Source organism: Morchella sextelata (genome assembly GCF_020137385.1).
Source record: "Morchella sextelata strain SCLS chromosome Unknown scls_1, whole genome shotgun sequence".
NCBI classification, from domain to species: Eukaryota; Fungi; Ascomycota; class Pezizomycetes; order Pezizales; family Morchellaceae; genus Morchella; species Morchella sextelata.
The window spans coordinates 3157038-3181623 of NW_025408616.1; the positions used below are offsets into that span (position 1 = coordinate 3157038).

The 24586-nt window shown below is 46.1% G+C and overlaps 9 protein-coding genes across 9 annotated transcripts; 4 read left to right on the forward strand and 5 right to left on the reverse strand.

Moving 5' to 3' along the window:
• Positions 1–1334: 1334 nt before the first annotated feature.
• H6S33_000829 (uncharacterized protein) lies at positions 1335–2048 on the reverse strand (the record flags this gene model as incomplete). The annotated part of the gene is made up of 4 exons (XM_044832249.1): positions 1335–1388; positions 1448–1503; positions 1595–1693; positions 1763–2048. The coding sequence occupies 4 exons, from the start codon at positions 2046–2048 to the stop codon at positions 1335–1337; spliced, it is 495 nt and encodes a 164-aa protein (XP_044700388.1).
• Positions 2049–2926: 878 nt separating this feature from the next.
• On the forward strand, positions 2927–3873 carry H6S33_000830 (uncharacterized protein; the record flags this gene model as incomplete). The annotated part of the gene is made up of 3 exons (XM_044832251.1): positions 2927–3101; positions 3226–3798; positions 3860–3873. The coding sequence occupies 3 exons, from the start codon at positions 2927–2929 to the stop codon at positions 3871–3873; spliced, it is 762 nt and encodes a 253-aa protein (XP_044700389.1).
• A 1295-nt stretch (positions 3874–5168) lies between these two features.
• Positions 5169–6511, forward strand: H6S33_000831 (uncharacterized protein; the record flags this gene model as incomplete). The annotated part of the gene is made up of 5 exons (XM_044832252.1): positions 5169–5280; positions 5363–5385; positions 5439–5826; positions 5927–6292; positions 6429–6511. 5 exons carry the CDS (start codon positions 5169–5171, stop codon positions 6509–6511), a joined length of 972 nt encoding a protein of 323 aa, XP_044700390.1.
• Positions 6512–7302: 791 nt separating this feature from the next.
• On the reverse strand, positions 7303–9264 carry H6S33_000832 (uncharacterized protein; the record flags this gene model as incomplete). Its single annotated transcript, XM_044832253.1, has 7 exons — positions 7303–8177; positions 8256–8492; positions 8571–8648; positions 8704–8822; positions 8888–9018; positions 9123–9170; positions 9226–9264. The coding sequence occupies 7 exons, from the start codon at positions 9262–9264 to the stop codon at positions 7303–7305; spliced, it is 1527 nt and encodes a 508-aa protein (XP_044700391.1).
• Positions 9265–10298: 1034 nt separating this feature from the next.
• On the reverse strand, positions 10299–12591 carry H6S33_000833 (uncharacterized protein; the record flags this gene model as incomplete). Its single annotated transcript, XM_044832254.1, has 10 exons — positions 10299–10333; positions 10421–10751; positions 10815–10866; positions 11066–11151; positions 11220–11327; positions 11407–11449; positions 11521–11695; positions 11751–11775; positions 11853–12164; positions 12229–12591. The coding sequence occupies 10 exons, from the start codon at positions 12589–12591 to the stop codon at positions 10299–10301; spliced, it is 1530 nt and encodes a 509-aa protein (XP_044700392.1).
• Positions 12592–12994: 403 nt separating this feature from the next.
• H6S33_000834 (uncharacterized protein) lies at positions 12995–14571 on the reverse strand (the record flags this gene model as incomplete). Its single annotated transcript, XM_044832255.1, has 6 exons — positions 12995–13342; positions 13400–13734; positions 13785–14071; positions 14129–14227; positions 14281–14322; positions 14435–14571. The coding sequence occupies 6 exons, from the start codon at positions 14569–14571 to the stop codon at positions 12995–12997; spliced, it is 1248 nt and encodes a 415-aa protein (XP_044700393.1).
• Positions 14572–14994: 423 nt separating this feature from the next.
• Positions 14995–17902, forward strand: H6S33_000835 (uncharacterized protein; the record flags this gene model as incomplete). The annotated part of the gene is made up of 6 exons (XM_044832256.1): positions 14995–15117; positions 15241–15319; positions 15376–16841; positions 16902–17451; positions 17509–17765; positions 17828–17902. 6 exons carry the CDS (start codon positions 14995–14997, stop codon positions 17900–17902), a joined length of 2550 nt encoding a protein of 849 aa, XP_044700394.1.
• Positions 17903–18742: 840 nt separating this feature from the next.
• On the reverse strand, positions 18743–19972 carry H6S33_000836 (uncharacterized protein; the record flags this gene model as incomplete). The annotated part of the gene is made up of 3 exons (XM_044832257.1): positions 18743–19502; positions 19597–19870; positions 19930–19972. 3 exons carry the CDS (start codon positions 19970–19972, stop codon positions 18743–18745), a joined length of 1077 nt encoding a protein of 358 aa, XP_044700395.1.
• Positions 19973–21783: 1811 nt separating this feature from the next.
• Positions 21784–24208, forward strand: H6S33_000837 (uncharacterized protein; the record flags this gene model as incomplete). The annotated part of the gene is made up of 5 exons (XM_044832258.1): positions 21784–21805; positions 21882–22195; positions 22253–22524; positions 22585–23569; positions 23630–24208. 5 exons carry the CDS (start codon positions 21784–21786, stop codon positions 24206–24208), a joined length of 2172 nt encoding a protein of 723 aa, XP_044700396.1.
• Positions 24209–24586: the final 378 nt, after the last annotated feature.

Genomic DNA, 24586 nt, shown 5'->3' on the forward strand with positions numbered 1-24586 from the left:
TCCACCACACCATATTCGCCCCACCAGATTCAAAGAAATAATTTATACGTTGTTTCTGAGCCACACGCACGGCGCGCCTATCTGTGAATAAGATTACATGTAGCTCGGCTCACTACTGACGCTCTTATCTTCGAAGTCTCTGTCGCAGCGCCTAATTGTGGCCAATAAAATATCGAGTATCCCACTTCCAAAGGATTCTTTCTGCGGCACAGACGCATACTATCAAGTTCCGCTCACCGCACTGAAATCGCTGTTCAATTATCCAACTGCAGACAGTGCATAGTATTTGAACTCGTGGCGAGAATTGGCAGGAATGGTCATTCGCAATTAAGAGTGATGACTGTGTCTTTGATAGCGACCTGTTCGAGGCCAAGAAGATGCAAGGAGAAATAGTCACTAGGGAGAAGGCAAAGAAAAAAGGCTTCCTTTGACCACGAGGCAGTAAACCAAAGGAGAAAGAAAAGAAGAAAACTGAGGGACTAGACAGATCTTAAACAGCGCCGTGTGATCCTGCTACGGCATGCATATCTACACATGTCCGACCTTTCGATTTCCGTATACTCTCACCCCTGCTGTGTATCTCTCGTGGAGTTATGGCAGGCATTACCGAGAATTTGTAATATTTTTCGAGCCTTTACAGGTATCTATCTACCTAGATCCTGGATTCACCGATAATCTTTTTTTCTTTTTTTCCTCTTTGCCACTGAGTAGCTGATGGATCATGGAGGCTAAAAAAGCCTATCGGTTTTTCTTGGATTTATATCCCGGGACGGTTCATATGCCATACGGCGCACATGGCATTGAATCTGTTGAACCACGTCACTACGGTATATTTCCGAACGGTCTTATCCAGGATTTCTCCATCTGCTTTGAGTGACGGCATAGTATAGCGTGGAAAGCGCTTTGACCATACTCAATGGCTGTCGAATCAAAAGATTCAACATGGCGCTGAAAAGAAGCACACTCATCGCCGGAACAGACGATCTAGGTCTCGAAGAAGACAAAGGCGTCACCGTGAGATTGGCTGGTGAGAGCAATGAATGGATGAAAGGGACCTAAGCATCAATGAGCCAAGGTATATGCAGAGCGGTGGATATAATAAAGTGAAAAAACTGAACTAGAACTGCGCCTGTCCAAAAACCAAATGCACTGCGCGGTAAGTATGAAGGCAGCTGCCTAACTTCAAGCCCCGACCGGTGAGCATGACCGATCAAACCGAGTAATTACGACATGCGAGTAGGGGCAGTGCGGGAACAGCATGCAGGACTGCAAGACATAAATAATTGAGGTTGATAGGTACTGTCTGGCAAACTGGAGACACCCGTTGACCAGAATCATGTGTGATCACTCGTAGGCGTTTTCACGAAGTGGAGATTTAAGGTCTGTTTCTGATAAGGAGTATCGTTAAGCAAAATACAAGGGGCCGGGAGGGGGGTGGAGTACGTACAACATGCCAATATATTTGATCTCCAGAGCACGAGAATAAACATATATGAGGGGTAACTATGAATATATCGAGATCGATAATAATTGCGGTAAATATATTTGTGTTTGTTTAATATCGGCCGCACACAGGCGGTAAAGGTTCTCTAACCTCTTGGATGTGTACCGATTCCTCCCAGAAGGGGCTTTATTTGCAACTTCCCAACCTTTCTAATAATAGTTTTGGAGGGGTCACCACCCGGATAGGGATCTAATTGGGGGCAATTAAGTGGAATAGGCGCTTAGAAGGCGAGATTAGTGGTATATTTTTGCCGCAGACTAGAGAAAGAAGGAACGGAAAAGGCGGAAAGGGAGCTGGGGTGTAGCGAATGAGGGGGCAACTTTAGCACCAGCCGAGCACCAAGCTTTGTGGAGATGAGACGAGTCGAATCACATTGCGAGTTTTGGGAGTGATGAGCGTGCAGCAGCAGGGGTGTGCGTCTTGGACACTCAGGGATTGGCTGCAGAATCTCGTCTACAAGACACACAAGCCATGCAGGTACGGTTGAGCCAGACCGATCAAGCGAGCGAGTAGCCGGATGTGGGTATGGATTATTATGGATCATGGGTGGTAGAGAGGAGAGAGATACGCACTGTCCAGTGTGCAACCCGTCCTCGTGGGTAAAACGAGTTGTTGGTTTGCCCCCCCCCCCCCCCCCCCCCAAAATCCTGCTCCTCCATTCCTAGGATACTGATCTAAGACTTCTTTTAGGTACTCTACTACGGACCTTACACCCCCCCCCCCCCCCCCCAAACACACTCACCCACCCACCCACCCACCTACCCCCTCTCAAAGCTGGGTTCTTGAAGTTAACTGCATGCTCTAGTAAACACAGTGTTAACCTTGCCTGTCCTAAGAATGCCTGTTCGAGAAATCCATGTTGCTCCCATGTCCTGTAATGAGGGCTACCCAATACCCATCTGCTGTGGCTACCAAATGTCTGAGACTCTACAACAACCATCTAGTTTGGTTATGCGCCGCATACTCGCTCGAGAGTACATATATATCTCCCTGAATGTCTCCCACTTTTGGGTGATCAGTTTCACCATCCCATTGAATCTGTCAATTCAGTAGGATATACTAGGAGATCTTCTTGCCGCCGAACTCAATTCTTCTCTCCCTCCGACTTGCACTCGTATCTGCAGCAGTGCCGAATTCGATCTCCTGCTTCTACTTCTACTTCTCTTCTTCTTCCTATCACTCTTCTTTTTTATCTACCCTAACCTCAGTCAATACTTCTTCTGGACCTTCTCCTTTCTGGTGTTGACCTGTCTCAGTTCACGTTCAGTTTAACTACTTGGACTGCACATCTCTGCCTTTTGTATCTTGTTGTCTTTTTGTTCGCAACAACTTTAATCCGTATATATTTTATATTTTCTCTTCTATTTTATTTTTTGTATTTTCTATTTTATTTTATTTCTATCTAGTTTGAATATCTTTACAATGCTTTTCCTTCATTTCGCCGCCGTGGTCATTGGCTTCACCAGCGCCGCCGCGAACGCCTTCCCACTCGGTGCCAGTCCTCAACTGACCGAGCTCGCAAGGCTTCTGTCCGCTTACAAGAACCAAAAGATCACCGGCTGCGATCTCTCAGGTGCGGTCATGCCCGAGACAAATGGTTAGTTTCTCATTGGCCCATTCAACCACTCATATGCATGCCCCGCAGTTTGGCGCCGACCTTCTAGAAACTATATATAAACATTAACCCCGAGTAATTCTTACTAACATATGAATTACTAAAGGCACGGAAAACCTTTCTCCTCCAGATGCCGGCACGAGTCTTGCACGCGTAGTCCTCGGACGCGGCGTCCAGAATTATACTTGCGCAGACTCACTCAGCACTACAATCCCAGCGGCCAATGGCGCCGTCGCAACCCTCTACGATGCCTCTTGCCTGGCTGCCTGCAACCCGACGCTCCTTCACACGCTCCCTGACATCATGGTTAACCTCTCCAAAGATATGATTGCGGAGTCACTTTCCATTGTCACGAGGATGACCCGTCAGCAGATCATGGTCGGACACCACTACTTTGCGCCCAACAACTCCATTCCCGTATTCGACTTTCGGGTGCAGAGGAGCGACAAGTATTTGCTGGCGGGCAAGAGAGACGAGGGTGTGCCAGCAGTCAATACGGCGTCGAAGGGGGAGATGGGAATGGGATACGGCGCTGTGGACTGGCTCAGGATCAAGGCGATCCCGGATATGTCTGTGGATTACAAACTGGGGTACCGCATCTTGACAGCGGGTGGTAAGCCACCGGCGACGTGTCAAGGGATGGCGAAGGAGTTTAGTGTGGAATATGCGACTGAGTACTGTAAGTAACCTGACTCATGGTGATTGATTTGTGGGAGATAAGGACTAATGATTATCCATAGGGATCTATGCCTAGGCTTCAAGTCACCACCACCACCACCATCTGCAAACGACTTTGTGACCTAGAAAGGATTACTATACCTACCTCCTTCACTTTACTTCTACACACTCGTTCTTCCAATTAATCATTAATTTCACCACTACCGCCTACGTACCATATCGTTCCTCTTTTTCCTTTCTTTTTCCCTTTCACTGGTTGTAAATACTTTCTGGACCGTTTTGTTGCAAATATCAATTCTGAGCTGTAGTGGTTTTCTTTCTTCTTTACTACCCTCGCTCTTTCTTTATTCATTCTTCTTCTTGTTTCTATATTTTTTCTTAGTTTCATTCGTTCTCATCGGATTGGAGGGGGTGGGGTGCATGCACGGCGAACTAAAAAAGGGCGTTATTTTTTACTTCGCATTTTCTCTCGTTTTTTTTTATCTGGTTGGCGGCATTCTCATTACATTGCGTGGCATTATGGAATTTAAGAGAGAGGGAGTGCAACATTCCTTTTTGTGTGTATATATATCTTGGAGTCAGTGTGGGGGTGGATTAGGTGTTTGTATATATATCCTACGCGTACATGCAGGTCAACGATTTTACGAGAATCGACCACGAGGAACAAATCTTACGCAGAGGCATTTTCAAAACCGATGTCACTACGTAATCCAGTGCAAGTGCAAACCCAGAAAAAAAAAAGGTGGTTCCCAATCTGCCACGCTAGCAAAACAAACTTTTTCCACTGTGTTGGGTTTTACATGTCCTGGCCAGGCGATTAGTTGAAACCCTTACATGTAGTTTCCCACCACCACCCCCTGTCAATGATCGTCTCCACACCTTTCCCTGAGCTGCGTTGCGCCATCAGCTCGCGCCGCCGCAGATCACACGAATCACAGCCCGGCCGTTAGAGTCCCCTCGTTATCTATGCGAAATCCGTACCCCCGGTCCGGCGCTCTTACCAACCAATGCACGCCATAGACGCATCCTGCCAATGATCGTTCACGCAGCGCCGGAGGTTTGGGGGAGGGGGGGAGAGGTTACCCTGCCTCAGCCTCCACGCTAGAGGTCTAGAAGCTTCTCTTTGGCGGGGAGGCGAGGAGGGCGAGAGAGGGCGAGGGAAGAGAGAGAACGCGGCTTAAGAGAGCAGTCGAGCCGTGTCTCGCCTTGCATACATAGGTAATTATAACTGCTTTGATTCCCCCGAGAGTATTACCGGTCCATCATCATCATCTTCATCATAATCATCATCTCTCACACCTCATTACTGCGTTATCATCATAATCACTTGCAATTGTCACAAAAATAGACACAGCAAGAAAAAGCACTGCAATGGCCGCCCCCCAGAAGTGTAACCACAAGGGCTGCGAGAAGACGTTCATCGACCCCGAGGAGGACTGCTACTACCATCCCGGTGCCCCGATATTCCACGAGGGCCAGAAAGGTATATATATATACCCTCACACACACACTCTCTCTCTACCTACTTTATATAGCACTGCTGACAATCTCTCCCCCACCCTTAGGCTGGCAATGCTGCAAACCTCGAGTACCTCCCACCCCACCCCACCCGCCCCGCACTCCCACTAACCCTCACCGCAGGTCCTCACCTTCGACGAATTCCTTCAAATCCCCCCCTGCAGCACCGGCAAGCACTCGACCACCGCGCCGACCCTCGCCCCCGCACAGACCTCCGGCCCCGGAGCGTCCGGCCAGAAGCACACCGAGGTTGCGCCGCCGCCCGAGACCAACCCGGACGGCACAGAGATCTACGGCTCGGAGCACAAGCCCGCGCCCCGCCCCGTGGCCACGCCCACGCCGCCCCAGGAGAAGAAGGAGAAGCCGCTGGAGCAGGATGAGCCTGGCGCCGCGGTGCCCGTAGGCGCAAAGTGTAAGCGCAACGGGTGCGATGCTGTGTATGACAGCGGGAGCAGGGACGACGAGGACGGGAGCTGTGTCTTCCATCCGGGGGTGCCAATCTTCCACGAAGGTATGTTGCGGCCGGGGGTGCGGTGCGCCCCCCCGGGGGGGGGGGGGGGGTTGTGAAGTAGATACCCCGCCGACTGACTGACTGACGTACCGGAAATCAGGTTCAAAGGGCTACTCCTGCTGCAAGCGGCGCGTCCTCGAATTCGACCAATTTCTCAAACTCCCCGGCTGCGCCACCAACCGGCACCTGTTCATCGGCGCGCCCAAGCCCGCCGACGAGGAGGAGCTCGTCACCTGCCGCAACGACTTCTACCAGACCTACACGCACGTGATTGTGTCCATCTTCGCCAAGAAGGTTGATAAGGCGCGCGCGCACATCGCCTTCCTCCCGCAGCAGCTGGACGTCAACCTGCCCATGCCCGACAGCAAGCGGTATAAAGCCAGCTTTCCGCTCTACGGCCCGATCGACCCCGGGGCGTGTGAGTACCAGGTTATGGGCACGAAGGTGGAGCTGAAGCTTAAGAAAGGTGTGTTTCTTCTTCTTGCCCTCTTGCCCTCTTGCCTCTTTCTTTTTTTCGTGGGCCGCCCGCCAGCCCGGCGGGTGTGGTGTGGTGTGGTGTAGGGGATTATGGTTGCTTACTTGAGCGCTTTTCTGTACCGCAGCGGATGGGACGTCGTGGCCGACGCTGAGGAGCGACGAGGCGACGGGGGAGATTATTCAGATTGGGAAGCCGGCGACGGCGTAGTAGCTTTATCAGCTATACATTGCCCTTTTACCCACCTGGCCGAGTGATACATATGACGTTGAAAGTATTTAACCTACTTAGATTGTATGTATAAAAACTCGAGGTAGAAATAAGAATAAAAAAAAATTGCGTAATACCCCCCATTCATTGCTCTGAGAGAGAGAAAGAGTTTGTAGAAGATTTGATAGCTCTCGCCCATTTCGTGGACGGGGTGTTGGGAGCTCCGAGTAGTGAAGTGTGTAGTTTCGCCGGAAATGGGTGGTGATTCCTTCAGATTTATATAAATATCTGATACTGTAACTGCATGTACTAGTATGTATCTACCCACCAAGGTTCCCGATCCCGAATGCGTGCGAGGGCTTGAGCGTGACTTTCCGGATCCCTGTTTTAGGTGTAAAGTGATCATTGGTATCCTTACAAACAAACACCCACTACAACAACACACCCACCATTATATCAATACTAAACTTGGACATTTGTAAAAATGGCTAGGTTTTGGTTCCGTCCCGCAGTGGCGGAGGTTTACTCTAGTTACTGATGCACGTATGCGGTAAATCGCCTGGGGACGTTGAGACGCTGTGAATAGATAGAAATACTCTACGTTTAAATCACACAACAGCTTAGGAGTTACCCAAATTCAATCCCCTGTGCAATTTACCAAAGTCTGCCCCCCCCCCCCCCAAAAAAAAAAAAAAAAAAAATACGCTATGAAAAACATAAACTACAGGAATAGTGACTCGACTCCTGTCTTGCACCGTGCGCTACTGGGTCTAGTCTAGTTCCAGATAAACTCAGCTCGATAACCTCCTATTGTGGCCAGCGATTCCATTGCTTTCATTGACCGCCCGCTGCCTAACCTCCATCCTAGACGTTCCAGTACCCTTATCTAAGCACTCGACCCCCCCTCGATAAACCTGGAGGTCATCCCTCACATTCAGATACAGTATATCTAGGGTAAACTCAATTTCACATCTAGCCTTGAGAAGCTCTCCCGCAGGCCAAATACTCCGCTCACCCTTCTCAATCCAATACTTGACTGTTTGCTTATCTGGATTTTGCAGTAACTGCTCAAAATCAGCCAACCTGAGGTGCGGGACTACTGTGACGCTGGCGCCTGGGATAGTCTCGTCGACGAGGAATGTTCGCAGCCCAAATGGCAAAAAACCGAGAAGGTCGAGCTGGCTCAATCTATGCCGGATCTCTAGCCCCAGTAAGTGCACTATCTTCAAGGTGATGCCGTGACGGCCGTGGCGGTGGAGATCTGACATTAGGAATGGGGCAAGGTACGGGCGGGCTTGGGAAACAATAAAGTGATTGACATTGAAGAGCTCGGCGATTCGAGTCTGTGGGGAATCGCGGTCTGCATTTGAAGCCTGTGTCCAGCGCTGCCAGGTGATCTCTTGATCTACCCAGGGAACTATCGCACCGTTCTCATCTTTGCACATCAGCTCAACGCTATCGTAGAGGGTTGAGGTTGCGTTAGAGGCGCAAGCAGCAGACCAGATCAACACGTTCGGCGCAGTAAGATAATTGAGCAACTTTGGGACCCCGTTTCTCTTAGCAGTCGAGACAGTGATGTTCAAGATCCGCTTAGTCTTCTGATAGGCCTCATCAAAGGTCAGATCGCCGACATTGGCTCTTACACACTCCTCCAGCACTTTTACGTCTAAAAAGTACCCGTGCTTCCAGAATCTCATCAGTTTTCTCTTCAAACTACCTTCCTTCTTTTTTGTATCAAACGCACTGAGATCTATTCCATCAACAGCAAGGAACCTTATCAACTCCTCCTCTGGGTGTATCCCAACCAGTGCGGCTATCAGTGCTCCCACGCCAGTTCCTGTTATTATTCTAGGCAACAGGCCACGGAGGTGAAGACCCTTAACGATGCCAAGATGGTACAGTCCAAACATTGCACCTCCCTGCAGAACAAGCGTTGAACGCCCAAATGACTGTCTTGTGTCGTGGAAAAGGTCCAGTTTTGCTTGCGACGTGAGTTGGGGGGTTGGTTCCAAATTGGCAATATAATTCAGGCAACTGACAACTTCTGAGACATATTCACCGATCAAGTATTTGCTGCCAGCATAGGAGCGATTGAAAAGGTTTATGTGTGATATGTTCCCCAGATTCCGAAGCAGACCTACAGTACATGGTAAACATACCATCTTAAGAATGAGATATAATCGATAGCTTACCAGAACGTACAAGGTTCACGAGCCTTACGATATCACCGTCCTTCCTTGCTTCTTTTAGGCGTCGGAGGCAGTCGCGGATGAATTGATAGTCATAGTCTGTACTGGTGGGGTCGTGCCGCCTAGGGAGCGTGTCAGCGGGTCGACTCTATCCACGAATGCAGGTAACAGAGCACAGAGCACAAACCACAAATCATTCCCCAGCTCCGCGTCAAGCTTAGTCGCAGTATCCTGCCACTGTTCGTAGGTTTTCGCTTGAGAAAGTTGCTCAAGTAAACGTTCCTTTGGCTTCTTCTTTCTGTACCAAGCCCGTAGCTTCTATGTCCCCGCAGATCTCATATGTTAGCTCTCATGAACCGAGATCATGAAAATAACGTAGAAGCTGGCGCCAGAGTGTAGACATTTCTCCAAAATATAAAGACCTCGATAAACAAAGCATATATTGATGTCAATAAGAGAATCAAGCTAGACTATCACGATGCTGTTAGCTATAGGGTCTTTTGAGGTTGCAGTAGTGATACATACAGGCATGCTATCGAATAGTAGCCTAGCTAAGTAATACATTGGACGTGAGAAGAGAGATAGGATATTCCCATTAATCTCATCGATGTATTTCTTTGTATGAGGTTTGCGGGAGAATTTCTGTATGTATTTACTAGTGGGCTTTCACATGTCATCTCATGTGATGTGTTACATGTAGGGGTTGTGCCGGCGCTACATACCACCAGAGGACATAGCGTTTTTAACCTGCTACCGACTGGAACAAGTTTGCTTGTGATTATTGCCGAGTCTTTTCGCCTCAAAGTTTACGACTCGTTTCTAGGTCTGACATTACTGGCTGGTCAAATACGTTACACTTGAGCGACTTCGGGATGCTACAATCTCTATTGTGTAGTACATGGGTAGTAGTAACGGGTCTAGGTATATGGTTAGAAAGGCTGTAGCTGAGAGTGATCGATCATGATCATGATAAATCGTAGTCAATATTGTAAAAGAGAGCCAACTATAAACTAATTCAGATTATTTCCCTCCTTTTATAGGTGTCCCTACAGAGGACATCCGTCCTTCCCGTACAGAATTAATGCTGTTGAATGTTCCTTTGTTGGCTCTTTGCTGATTTATATATTTCTTATCTCATGGAAAGGTTCTCAGTCTATATATACATGTATGAACCAGTACCTGACTGAATGTATTAACAAGAATTTCGTCCCTCTATTTCTCGAACAGAGGTTCCCAAAAGTAGGCTAGCTACATAGCTATGAGTTCTTTTAATATTCGCGGAGATCCACCAGATTGCCTGTCGTCCTTTATATTGTTCGGAACAACATAATATTTGCGAAACCTTTCGTTTGACAGTTGCTCGTTCTGTCATAATGGATGACGAGGCCAATCGGCTTAAAGCAACGCTTGAGTTCATCACGAGAAAAGAATAATATCGTGGGCCAATGGTATTTCAATAGAAGCCTAATTTATTTAGAGACCTGAACGCCTAGACCTGCTTTCAACCAAGCAGCCAACAAACACCAGCTCAAATGAGAGATGAAATATCAGGCGTCAAAATGAGCTTTAAGAAAACAAAGCTGCAGTAGACCTACTATTCACAGATAAACTCCTTCTTCTTCCCTTTCGGCATCTGCATTCTCTTCAGTAATGGCATGAGCAGCGGAGGAGCTCCCTTCCACCGCCGCTCCCATAGCTGAAGAATGTGGTACCTGCTCACCAGTACCACCCATCTCTACCTCTGGGCCCAAGCTGCTTTCTTCCCGCTCAATATTTGCGCTGCCATTGACAAGTGTTCCCCCAGTTCTAGCTCCATGCTCCATTGAGAAACCCCTCCTTTCGACCTCCAGCCTAATCATGTCGATTCTGTCGGACTGGTCTTTGATGACGACCTTATTATCCTCAATCGCAGCCTTGCATACGGGATCATCCATGAATTCCTCCAGTTGCACCTGAGAGCGCCTGAGATGGTATAATGAGAGGTCGAGGCGTGCCGCTTCTGCGTGTAGTTGTTCAAGCTCGAGCTCACGGATCGCCTGGAGGAAGAACTCCTGCTTGAACAAACGTTGTCAATAAGGGGGCGGAAAGTAGCTGGTTTATATGATGACAATTACCGGAGTTATCGGGTGGGAAGTTGCGCTCATTTTAAGGTCCTTTTTGCGCGCTCTATGTGGTGATTATAATGTCTCTATGCGGGGTTGGCGTGGGGCAACAATGAGGCTCTATCGTATTAAACCATTGAGAATCATTCGCTTGGCATAACTATAAAGAGTGCTCGAACGACCATGCTGCAGGTACAGCTGCCCAAGAAATAAATAACTCCGATAACTTCCACCCCCCGATCCACCAATATAACTCAACATACACGTACATACTGCCTGAAATATCTATTTCTATGAATCTTACCCGATATTCTATAGAAACAGCTCGAAGTAAAATGGGGGAAAAATCCTGGGATCTATTATACAATGCCCGCCCTACCTGATATCACTATAAGAAGAGATAAAGGAAAAAAATACCTCTAGTTCATTACCATGGAAGCTAGCCGGAGTTTTCGCAGGCAAGTTCTCTCTTCTTTTTGAAATCCTGATCTTTCCAATAGGCAAAAGCCAACCCCCAGAGCAAACCTGACAGATGCGCCATATGATCGACTGTTTTCCATCCTCTGATGATCCCGACGAACCCAACCAAGGCGAAGCCACTTACAAGCTGAGAAACTTTCAATGGAATAAACTCTAAGGGGACGCGTCTAAAGGGATGATGTTAGCAAGTAGGTCAAGGTTGGGTGAGCCATGTAGACAAGTTGAAATGTGTACGTACTCTGGGTTGAAATAAGCATATGTGCCGAGGACACCACTGATTGCGCCTGAAGCTCCAAGTGAAGTGATGTGGAATCTAGCCCCAAGAACATGGTACGCAAGAGAGGTAAATGAGGCTACAGCTCCTGCTGAAAAGTAAAGTGCTAGAAAGTTTCCCCGGCCTATCTGATCACAAACTATAAAATCCATCAGACTTATTCCCTATTACTTTTTAATAAACAGGTAACATACGGGAAGTTCCGCCCATATATAAAGCCTGTCAAATATATTTGGCCAAGCGTCAGTACAATTCCCCTTATTTGATAGAATTCGGGGCGTCCGGGTGTTTATTACAATCATGTTAAGCCCCAAATGAGCTATGGTCTGATGCGAAAAGACACTTCCAATCATGCTGAAGCTATTCGGCAATCCCGCTACAGAGATAAAATATCTGTTGAGTAGTCGCCATGAGACTGGGAGGGGGACCTTCCATGCCAGAAATATTGCGCAATTGGCTGCAATAATCGCTGCAACAGTTGTAAACGATTGCGGGAGTGTCGGGAAAAGACGGGATTCCACCGGTGCTGGTACCCAGGTTTGGGCAAAGTAATAAGAACCACCACAGATGGCTGATGTGAAAATAAAGGGAGCGAAGAGGCGTTGAAACTATTCAATACCTACGGTCAGCCTGGCACTCTATTGGGGAAATAAATGTATCTTGAGTAGGTACATGGGACAAACTCGGGGGAGCTTGGAGATCAGAGATGGCACCCGCGGCTCTCAGACGATCAAGCAGTCGAGGTTGATTGTCCAGTCCTGGTAAATTTTCCTTTATGTTTTGGGCTACGAGATTTGATTTTCCCGAATTTGCCGATTTAGGGACAGATTTGGCATGTTTTCTTGATTTGGTAGCATACTGTCTAAATGCACTTGGTTGAAAGAACTGAGGATAAACTCGTGGGCGCTGAACTAGTAGCCTTGAGCTCAAAGAAACTGAAGATGATACAGTTGCATAGGTATTAATTTTAGCGCATATTGTCCTCTTTGAAGTAGAAATTACTGTAATTGTACGTTTTGAAAAGAGATGTAACATGGCGACGAAGTTGTTCGGGTCACTGTGCCTGAATGGACGGGGAATTTTAACATAAACCACTTGGGTTTCCTCTCACAATCAGGCCGGGTAACTGCCACATTGGTGCCAATCATAAAAATGTAGGTATGTAGAGTACATGTACCTATATGTACTCACAAATGCTACGTAGCTTCAATGCTACTTATACATGTAGGTAAATACACTGTGCATTATATCTAGGAACAGTACTTGGTCGTTCTTTTTTCCCTACCAAATAAAAAGGTATAAGCTTGCAACCGCTCAACTCAAACAGGCAAAATCCAGAGTTGGAATAATACAGGGAGTAATTAGCTACGGCTTCAACAAAAATCCCATGAATTTCCTAATATTATACAAAGTATCCAGCAGGACAAGTAAAGAAACTTTAACGGTAAAACTCAAACTTATCCGCCTCATTTCCACCCTTAACCTGACTGCTGTAGGCATCCTCCAGATCGGCCTGGATGATATTGTACCTATTCTTTCTTACAGCTCTCAAACCCGCCTCTTGCATGATTGCAGCAATAATAGCGCCCGAGAGAGGGTCGTTACGGATGATGAGCGAGTCTAGATCAACTTCAGGAGAAAGTGACATTTTGGATGCGATTGTAGAAAAGATGAGACGACGCTCACGACGGTCGCGGAGAGACGGAAACTCAATTTTACGATCAAGGCGACCAGGGCGAAGAAGCGCTGGATCAAGAGTATCCGCGCGGTTTGTGGCCATGATGACCTTTGTCCTGTTAGAAAAAGTAGGGCAGAGTTATTAGTCCCATGGAGGTAAACTTACTTTAACGTTTGAGGTTTGATCAAATCCATCCATCTGATTCAACAGTTCCAACAGAATTCGTTGTACTTCACGATCTGCACCTGTTTGAGCATCAAAACGTTTCGTTGCGATGGCATCAATTTCATCTATGAAAATTATGGCGGGGGAGTTCTCTCTAGCCATGCGGAAAACATCACGAACCATTCGAGGCCCCTCTCCAAGATACTTCTGAACGAACTCGGAACCCACAACGCGGATAAAAGAAGCAGTAGTACTGTTTGCTACAGCCTTTACTAACATAGTTTTACCAGTCCCAGGAGGTCCGTAAAGTAGAACTCCACGTGGCGGATCAATACCTGCACAAAGTTAGTGTATGCCAGGTCCATAATAGATTATAGTAGCAAACCAATCTGCTTGTAGAGATCAAAATGGGTTAGGGGAAGCTCTACGGCCTCGCGGATCTCTTGCTTTTGCATATCTAATCCACCAACATCGGCGTATGTTACATCAGGCTTCTCGTGTGCTTGGAGCATAGCAATGGAGGAATCTGCTTCTGGAGGAAGAATGTCGACAAGGGCATTTGAATGTCTGTGAAGCGCTACTGATGATGAAGGCTTCAGTAGTTCTCGGTCAAGGGTAGACAGGATTCGGACGACGTAATTTGAACCCGTGGAGCTTTGAACGATGCCAGTACTAAAAAGAATAAGTTATCAGTGCCAAGGAATTTCGTGGGATAAGTTAACAATATACTTTTGATCGATAGCCTCCATGAATTGCCCAATCACCAAAGGAACACTTTGGATGCGTTTGATCTCTTCCTGCGCCCGCACAAGCTCCCTTTTCAGGCTCCTATTGTTGTAATCAGAATTTTGAGAAATGAATTAGGAGGGTACCCGAAATACCTTTGCTCATCTTTGATGTATTCTTCTTGTAGGCTTATATATCTATTTTGCCGTAGCTATTAGTTATCTATAACTCCGCCAATCTATCAAGAAACTATAGATGGACCATCTGTCCATCATCCAGTCTCCATCATTCAGGAATGAGTAGGCTTACTCAAGGTGTCGCTGAAGTCTTTTAAGCTTCGCATAGTCATTGTTATCCGTGACCAAACTATTATCGAGGGTGGAAGCATAGGAGGGGTCGGCGAACGGTGAAGATGCGGGGCGTTTTTGAACGGCGACGTCTGCCATGACGAACGTTATATATATTGAAGAAGTTTTGGTTGTTTTTGACGTTTTCTTGGAGGATGGTTGTGATGATGGGTAGATGATTGGGGTGTGGACGAAATAAAGGTTGAATGTTGCTCCGTGTAAAGAGAGTCTTGAAGCTATGCTTGAGTACTTGTGGTACCACCAGGCGCAGCCCTGGGAACATGCAGTGTGACGACAAGTGACCAATCAAGTAATCAAGGGCTAAACGCCCCCATACAAGCCACATACTGTACTTATCTCTCTTCCCGCCTCCTTCATCATCTCGCTTTCCTCTTACTCTCTCACCATCACGCCTACCTAGATACACAGAATACTTCAACAGCTTGTTTTCGGCATTATATAGGTCCCTTTCTTACTTGCTTACCTCGCTCCCCGGAACGCGTCTTAAGGCAAATCGCCAAGATGGGCCAGGACACTTTGTTCCGCTCGTCGGAAATGTCGCTCGTACAATTGTATGTAGCGACAGAAATAGGGAGAGAAACCGTTAGTGAATTAGGAGAAGTTGGCTTGCTTCAGTTCCGCGACGTAAGTTGCCCCATTATCAATACTTTTGGGGAATAAGGAGGAGGAGGTCGTGAAAACAACAAAAGCCGTGTGTCCAAATTTAACAGAGAAAGAGTATATGTGCTGATCTTTTCGGTTTTATAGCTTAACGCTGAAACCTCTGCCTTCCAGCGGACCTTTACCAAAGAGATTAGGCGATTGGACAATGTTGAACGTCAACTTCGTATGCGCTCCCTGAATACTCTGCTCAGAATCGCGGTAAGGTATTAATAGTCGTAGGTTATTTCGCTTCTCAGATGGAAAAGAACTCTGTCCCAGTCCGCCCTGTCCAGGACAATGCAACCCTCACTGCTGCCCCAAGCTCCTCGGAAATTGATTTGCTTGCCGAGCGTGCAGAAGCCTTGGAAGCCCGGGTCAGCCAACTAAACGGATCTTACGAAACGCTTCAGAAGAGATGGGTTGAACTCATAGAGTATAGATGGGTCTTGCGAGAGGCTGGTGGCTTTTTTGACCGCGCTCATGGCCAGGCGGATGAGATTCGTCGAGGTTCGACTGACGAGCCTTCTGCTCCTCTTCTTGAGGATGTTGAGCAGTCAACCCCAGCTCAGTACGGAAATCAGGGAGAGATGAGTTTCCAGACAATGAATATTGGATTCGTCGCTGGTGTTATTCGCCGTGATAGAATTTCGGCATTCGAAAGGATTCTCTGGAGGACATTGAGAGGGAATCTCTACATGAATCAATCCGAGATCGATGAGCCAATCACAGACCCAACAACCAACGAGAATGTTGACAAGAATGTTTTTGTAATCTTTGCTCATGGCAAGGAAATTCTGTCAAAGATCCGCAAGATTTCCGAATCTCTTGGAGCCGACCTTTACGCAGTTGATGAAGAGACGAATCTTCGTCGCGACCAGCTCCACGAGGTCAATAGGCGTATAGAAGATCTTCAATCTGTCTTGCAAAACACCAAGAACACTCTGAATGCGGAATTGAGGACAATCGCACAAAATTTGGCAAGCTGGATGGTGGTTATCAAGAAGGAAAAGGCTATTTATCAAACAATGAATCTATTCATTTATGATTCGGCACGGAAATGTTTGATAGCTGAGGGTTGGTTACCAACAAATGTTTTGCCCAAGATCCAAGAGCGTTTGCGGGAGGTTACTGTCCGTGCTGGAATACAAGTGCCAAGCATCCTCAACGAACTTAAGACAACAAAGACCCCACCAACCTTCCACAAGACCAATAAGTTTACTCTGGCATTCCAGACTATCGTTGATGCTTATGGCGTTGCAAAATACCGCGAAGTCAATCCAGGCTTGGCGACTATAGTAACCTTTCCGTTCCTGTTTGCCGTCATGTTCGGTGACATCGGTCACGGAATCATCTTGACGCTCGCTGCCCTTGCAATGGTATGGTATGAGAAATCTCTTCAGGGAAAAAAGATTTTTGAGCTTTTCGACATGGCTTTCTTCGGACGATACATCATGCTGCTCATGGGTATCTTCTCAATCTACACAGGTCTTATCTATAACGACATCTTCTCTAAACCCATCACATTATTTGAGAGTGCTTGGGAATACCCCTCTCACTTCACTGAGGGTGACAACATCGAGGCAGTAAAGAAACTGGGCTATGCGTATCCTTTTGGTCTCGACTGGCAATGGCACGGAGCAGAAAACAGTTTATTATTTACGAACAGTCTTAAAATGAAACTCAGTATTATATTGGGTTGGGCTCATGTGAGTTCAACGTTATTCCTTAAGTTTGGTCTTTACTAATAAGCGTTATTCGTATTTAAGATGACTTACTCTCTTTGCCTGTCACAATATAATCACCGGTACTTTAAATCAAGAATCGATACCTGGGGCAATTTTATCCCAGGGATGATCTTCTTTCAGTCAATCTTCGGGTACCTGGTTATGTGCATCATTTACAAGTGGACTGTTGATTGGCCTGCTCGAGAGCAACAGCCACCTAGTTTGTTGAACATGCTTATTTACATGTTCCTTTCCCCCGGAAATGTTCCAGAACAGCTTTATCCTGGACAGTCCGGAGTGCAGGTTATGTTGTTATTAATAGCCCTCGTCTGTGTTCCATGGATGTTGATGCTCAAACCCTTATATTTAAGGTGGGAGCATAATAAGCATCGAGCAGCTGGATATCAAGGATTGGGTCAAGTCTCAAGGGTTAGCGCTCTAGATGATGATGACGACGATGATAACGTCACAAGAGGAAGGGATAGTGTGGACAGCGATGGATCTGGTCATGTCCTCATCGCAGAGGAAATGAAGGAAGAAGAAGAGTTTGAATTTAGTGAGGTGGTCATCCATCAGGTTATTCACACCATTGGTAAGTCTTCTCAGCATATCATACTCTACTTGAGGTCTTAGCTGATCGCGAATCTAGAATTCTGCCTGAACTGTATCTCCCATACCGCCTCCTATCTCCGTTTGTGGGCACTTTCTCTTGCTCATGCACAGCTCTCCATCGTTCTTTGGTCAATGACCCTAGCCATTGCCTTTGGGTTCACCGGTACCATCGGTGTCATCGCAATCGTCATTTTATTCGGGTTCTGGTTTATTTGCACAATTGTAGTGTTGGTAATTATGGAAGGAACTAGTGCCATGTTGCATAGTTTGAGATTGCATTGGGTTGAGGCTATGGTACGTTTTTCTGTGGAAATGTTTTGGCATTTGTTCAACGTGGTTACTAACATACTTGGTAGAGCAAATTTTTCATTGGAGACGGTATTGCTTTCGAGCCCTTTAGCTTTAAGCTACTGTTGGAGGAATCTGAGTAGTTCAGTCTGAAAATTGCTTTCGAAGCATCGGCAAATCTTAAGGACAGTAGAGATATCATGATAGCGTTTAGTACGATACGAAATTGGTTTGGTTTAGTTTAAGGAACTCTGATAGGAGGGCTGCGTAGGGTTGCAGTGTATTTTAGTGAGGTTTTTCGTCGCATATCAAGTCATTTGTAAAATCAGAGTAGTTAATAGTAGCTATTGGCATCAAGCACAATTGCTTCCTATTCATATTTCTAATATTTTAGACCCTCTAACTCCCCGGAAACCCGGTTACATCATGCAACGGGACAAAGGGTCCCTAGAAGCATCTACCAAGACCCCCTACATCGATTTTCTTATTGAGTAGGTGGGTAAATTTGGTACCAGGAAAAGTGAAGCAAATTATTGATTGTAAATAATACATTCCAACGCAGGCAAGCTACATGTAGGTTGTTTTCGGCCACAATCGGAAAATTGCCGGAATATTTTCGGAGCATTATCGAATTCTTGGAAACTGCTCTGGGAGACGGTCCAACCCCAATGCGGAAGACAAAGACCACCCACATATATAAGAGCTAGATGTGATCCCATATTTTGAACGTTCTATGCCTCCTCGCATCATGGCCTTCTCACAACTTCATGCTTTGTCACTCGATATGAAAAACTCTCAAAATAAATTTGTGCGAAACAGTCCGAGGTATCAAAATTTTCATAATTCAAAAATCAAGTCGACGAACGAGATGTCATATCAACCATAACACTAATTCAAATTATCGTCAGACCCAAATAACTCGTAAACCCATAAGCTAATCTAACGCCTCCATACAATAGTCATTACTCCTCTTCCCCTAGTCCTTATCGGAGTGCGATATACTCGGCGACTGCCTTGATGGTCTTTAAAATCCTTATACAAAGCGGTTCGTTGCCCCACCTATCCGTGAGATGTCCAACCCTAGACGCCGGTACGCCATGGAACTGCCCCGCCAGTATCTCCAATTGCTTCACAATTTCCAGCACTTTCATAGCTTCCTTCCTTATGGCGGTTCTGGCCATAATCTTCCACTGTTCAGGATCGAGTTGCATTGCTTGTCCATCGCCCATAACTACATATTGCGGATCGGTGGTAGCCTCTACAGACGCCAATACCCTATGGTAGAACTGACAAAGCAGCGGCAGCTGAATTCCCAGCAACATGTTTGTGATATAGGTGGCCTGAACGTTTGAGTGACAGGACTCGCAGTTGAACGAAGCCTGAGCAGCTTGAAGAGCTGCATCTGAAGTCTGGAGGGCGTATGGGAGTGAGACAGAATGTGTAGGTGGTGGAATTCGAAGCGTCGAGATTATTGAAAAAAAGGAAGACAAGCAAGAACATGATGTTGGAAGCGGTCTTTCCTCTATTCCGGGGAAATAGGCCGCCAGTCTGTCGCTGAGGACGAAGGTTTCTGCTGGTGTGTCCCTTAGATGGAACGGCGAGGGCTCGCCTGTGCGAAGACGGAGGGTAGAGTTACGGTTAGGAGGTGATACGGGGCCCTCAGATATTCCGAGAATCGCGCTTGCGGGTTGAGCTTCCAGGTCAAATAAACCGGTAGGGGCTGCGTTGGGGTCGAAGGTTTCACTATACACAAAGAGAGCAAACCACCTGTTAATTCCACAAAATACACACAGTAGAAGATTTAGGGATAAATACTCACTAATTTAACCATTCAAACTGGTCCACAAAGAGTGTCTCTAGAGCGTTACCTTGCTCGGGACCCACGATGTGATTGTGGTTGTGATGGCGATTGGAAGATGGTTCTACTATTGAAAGCTCCGCAGGTATCTGTGAAGAATACTGAGCCTGCTCATCATCTGCCGTATCGCCGCCTCTGCGCCTTTTCCGAGGCCTCCCCATAGGCTTCTGGATTGAGTACACGCATGCTACTTTATCTTTGTGGCATCGCTCGCAGCCAGAGTGATTCCCAGAACATTTGAGCTTTCGCGCACCTGCAGTATCATTTATTAGCTCTTTGATTCCACTTGAAAGGCATTAAAGAGATACGTACGGCACTCATCGCAGGCAGAATGTTTCTTCGGTTCCCGTTCCATTGTCGGATGATACAAGAAGTCACCACTGACTTCTAGAAGTTGGATTGTGCTCGTAATATCTTATTTTCCCAGCCCCTTCGTGTTGTCTGACAGACTCCTCAATAAAGGCTTGGTAATGAGGGTTCTGGGATTAGTGGCTCCCTATTTTTATGCACCTGTCTGTTGATCCAAAGAAGATACATGTACATAGATATGTAGGTTCATGTATTCTCACAGAGGTTTCATAACCGACCTAGATCGATTGAAGACTGAGAAGAGCAAATATTGAGTAGATTTAGAGGCAGCCTTCATTCAGGCTGTATACCAGTAAAGTCGCCCTCACCCAGTTTTAAACCTCTCTGTTCTTATTAAACGTAGGTAGATGTGCACAGATTAAAAATTATCGCTCCCTTTCACAGGGTTCCTCGTTCGTGATCATCTTGGCGACGTGTTGACAATATAACATGATACATCTTCGGCTGCTACGCCCTTTTCCGACAGGGCTGTGCTTGTATGTACATACAGCTGACGCTCGGAAGGCCATCCGTCCGGGAAAGTGCTACCGGGGTAAGCAGTAGGTTGTGGAGTATTTACCAGTTACTATGCAGCCTCACAGCATCAGTAACAGTTGTCTGTACTGTATTATCTGGAGTTCAAAGTTCAACCAAAGCAGTTTAGTCCCCCTCTTTAATCCCAGCACCGGTACCTATTGCTATTGGGGTGATAAAAGTCGGTGAAACACCTCCTCATAAGGCTGTGAATACACCTTCGATCGGTGGTGATCATACGCTGCTATGATAGCTTCGATGGAATTTGGTAATTGGAGTTTATTTTTATACCTTAATTGCCTAACTGCACAATTAGCGTGGACAACACATAGGCTCTGCAATACTTACTCTTGGGAAGAGCTGATTGACAATAGATATCTCTAACATCCATACCTTATATCTTATGTACTTGTATGTACCAGCGAGATGCTATTAAACCGTTAGATGCCGAGATAATAAGCCAACTCTGCGCCACAGACTCATGTCTTCAACCCCTTTGAATGTTTCTGTGACTTTCAAGGATGTCACATCTGCAGATATTTCAAGCTTGAAAAAAGCGAATGATGTTCACCGGAGGTGGTTGAACCCTGATAACCCGTGTAACATTGTGGCGCATCGCAGATCTCTAGCTAGCTCTAGCTATATTGTAACTTTCAATGTATGATTAATAATGGAACTAGTAGTACATCCTCGAGTGATAAAGTGTGACTATCACGCCCGCGCTATTCATATTGGGGTTGGTATGCGCGTCTATAGGTACGATATTAACCTGTATCTTTTGGTCTCCCATAATCGAAGCCCATTATCGAGAACCTGCTAAATCGTATATACATACATGTATACACTACTTGAGCTATATATATCACGTGGCCAGAATCATAGCCGGGTAACACGATACATTTCAATACTCTACATGTAGGTAAGCTAGAATGTAATAGAAGCTTCGCGAATTCGGGTGATATATCATGAGCATTATAATTATTTTATAGCATATTTATATAGGGTCGATCTCACCGCCCCCCCCCAAAGCGATTGAACCAAAAAATTCAACAGGAATTCTCGATCAAAATGCTTCCACAGTCACGTATTGCAGGTGTCGTTTTTCGTCCATTGCCTCGAATTCCACTACTCAAACCAACGCTTCGAAATAGCTCAAAATCTCAATTACGACTTCCTTTAACAAGGGTACTCTCAATTCCACAAGTAAATTTATTGCCTATAGCCTACACCAGAGGATATGCAAGTGGACGGGGTCCAGTGCATCCACCTGGTGGGACACATCGGATGAACCTTGGTGGCGGTGGCGGTAAGTAGATATATCACCGCCGCATTATAATTTTGAGCACTTTTGCAAATATATTCATTCTAACGCCCGATTTTAGACGAAAAATCAGCTCTGGAGCAATTTGGAATCGATTTGACAGCTCGCGCAAGAGATGGAAAATTAGATCCAATCATTGGCCGTGATGCTGAGATTAAGCGGACAATCCAAGTTCTTTCCCGGCGGACTAAGAATAATCCTGTTCTTATAGGCCCTGCTGGTACGGGGAAAACCGCAATTCTTGAGGGACTCGCACAGAGGATAGTTCGTGGAGATGTTCCTGAGAGTATGAAAGAGAAAAGAGTCATCAGCTTGGACCTCGGCCAGTTAATTGCCGGAGCGAAGTTCAGGGGAGATTTTGAGGAGCGATTGAAGGTAATGAATAATTCGATTGTAATCATTATCCATGTAGTGTGACTAACTGTATTATAGGGTGTTCTAAAGGAAGTCACTGAGTCCCAGGGAAAAACCATCCTTTTCATTGACGAGCTTCATACACTTTTGGGTCTCGGAAAGGCGGAGGGATCAGTTGATGCTTCGAATCTTCTCAAACCCCAACTCAGTCGTGGTGAGCTTCAATGTTGTGGCGCAACAACATTGAATGAATATCGTCAAATTGAAAAGGATGCGGCACTGGCCAGGAGGTTTCAGCCCATAATTGTCAATGAGCCAACAGTTCAAGATACAATAACTATTCTTCGAGGGTGAGTTATTGGCTTTTTGAGGTTATGATGTTTTTCGCTAATTTTGTATAAAAACCATAGGATCAAAGATCGATACGAAGTTCATCATGGTGTTAGGATCACTGACAGTGCGTTAGTAGCTGCGGCGACTTTGTCAAATAGATATATTACGGACCGTTTCCTCCCCGACAAGGCCATAGACCTAATTGACGAGGCCGCATCTGCGCTCAGACTTCAACAGGAATCTCGTCCTGATGAAATACAAGAGCTTGATCGCGCGATTCTGACGATCCAGATCGAACTCGAGTCACTCCGGAAAGAGGAAGATGTTGCCTCTAAAGAACGGAAAGAGCAACTCGAGCAAACTTTGAAGGAAAAACAGGCAAAGGTCAATGAACTTATCAAAGTATGGGAGAAAGAAAAGGCGGAACTTGCAGAGATCAAGAACACCAAAGCGGAACTCGAGAGGGCAAGGCTGGAGCTTGAAAAGTATAGGAGGGAAGGTAATTTCGGGAAAGCTAGCGAGCTGCAATATTCAACGATCCCGCAACTGGAAGCAAAACTCCCAAAGGACGGCGATTCATCCTCAAAGCCATCTCTTCTTCATGACTCAGTTGATTCAGAGGATATATCTCGCGTTGTGTCCAAGATCACCGGAATTCCTACAACTAAATTGATGTCTGGGGATATCGAGAAATTAATTCATATGGAGGATACCCTGCGAATGACAGTCAAAGGCCAAGATGAAGCCCTCAAGGCTGTGGCAGATGCTGTGCGGCTCCAGCGTGCCGGTTTGGCGAGTGATAACCGTCCTACTGCTAGCTTTATGTTCCTGGGACCTACAGGCGTTGGTAAAACCGAATTGTGTAAAAGGATGGCCGAGTTTTTGTTTTCCACAGAGAGCGCTGTCATAAGGTTTGACATGAGCGAGTTTCAAGAGAAGCACACAGTTAGTAGACTTATTGGGAGCCCAGCAGGATATGTCGGGTATGAGGACGCTGGGCAGTTGACAGAAGCTGTGAGAAGAAAGCCATACGCAGTCCTGCTATTTGACGAGTTTGAAAAGGTAGTCCTTTATAATCGCAATTTTTCACCAGAGTATACAGTGTTCTAATTATTTCAAAAGGCTCACAAGGACATTTCATCATTGCTTCTTCAAGTTCTTGATGAAGGTTTCCTGACCGATGCCCAAGGCCGCAAAGTCGACTTCCGTTCTACGATAATAGTATTAACGTCCAATCTTGGTCAGGACATTTTAATTGATGATGCTACACCCGAAGGTCCTATTTCCCCCGAGACGAAGGCGAAAGTCATGGATATAGTTCAGCACACCTATCCCCCCGAGTTTCTAAACAGAATAGACGAGTTCATTGTGTTTCAGAGACTTTCCAGGGAGGCCATCAGGGATATCGTTGATATACGTCTTAAAGAGCTACAGGAAAGATTGCTGGACCGACGAATCACACTAGATGTAGAGCCGGAGGCAAAAGAGTGGTTAAGTACGCATGGTTACGACTACAGATATGGAGCTAGGCCTTTGAATAGGCTTATTAGCAAGAAGCTTCTGAACCCACTCGCGGTTAAGTTAATTCGTGGCGAGATACGAAGCAATGAAATTGCCAAAATCAGGGTCAAGGAAGGTGGCGAGGAGTTAGAGGTTTTGTCAAATAGGGAGATCGAAGGGGACGGGTCACGAGAAGTATGATGTTGCTAATGTTATAATATGTATTATTCATGCGCATTGGTTCTCACAACAGCCGACTTTAAACAAGGTGGTCAATTTTTTTCTTTAACGATATCGATTTCTACGCTAGCTACGAGTTTATGACAATATTGCCTCCAACCAGTTTGGGATATGGGTTGATGTACGTACGGGTGTTTAAAAAAATATGAACTACACAAATTCTCAAGACTTTTCTTATGCATGCGAGAATTCTATTAAATGGTTGTATTAGCAACACAAACATAGCATTATAGCGTATTGTGTAGCTATAAAGTAAATATTCGTATGACCGTTTGGCATCACGACCTAGTACGTACGTACATGCATTAAGAAAAGTAATAATGTTGGCTGTTGACCTAG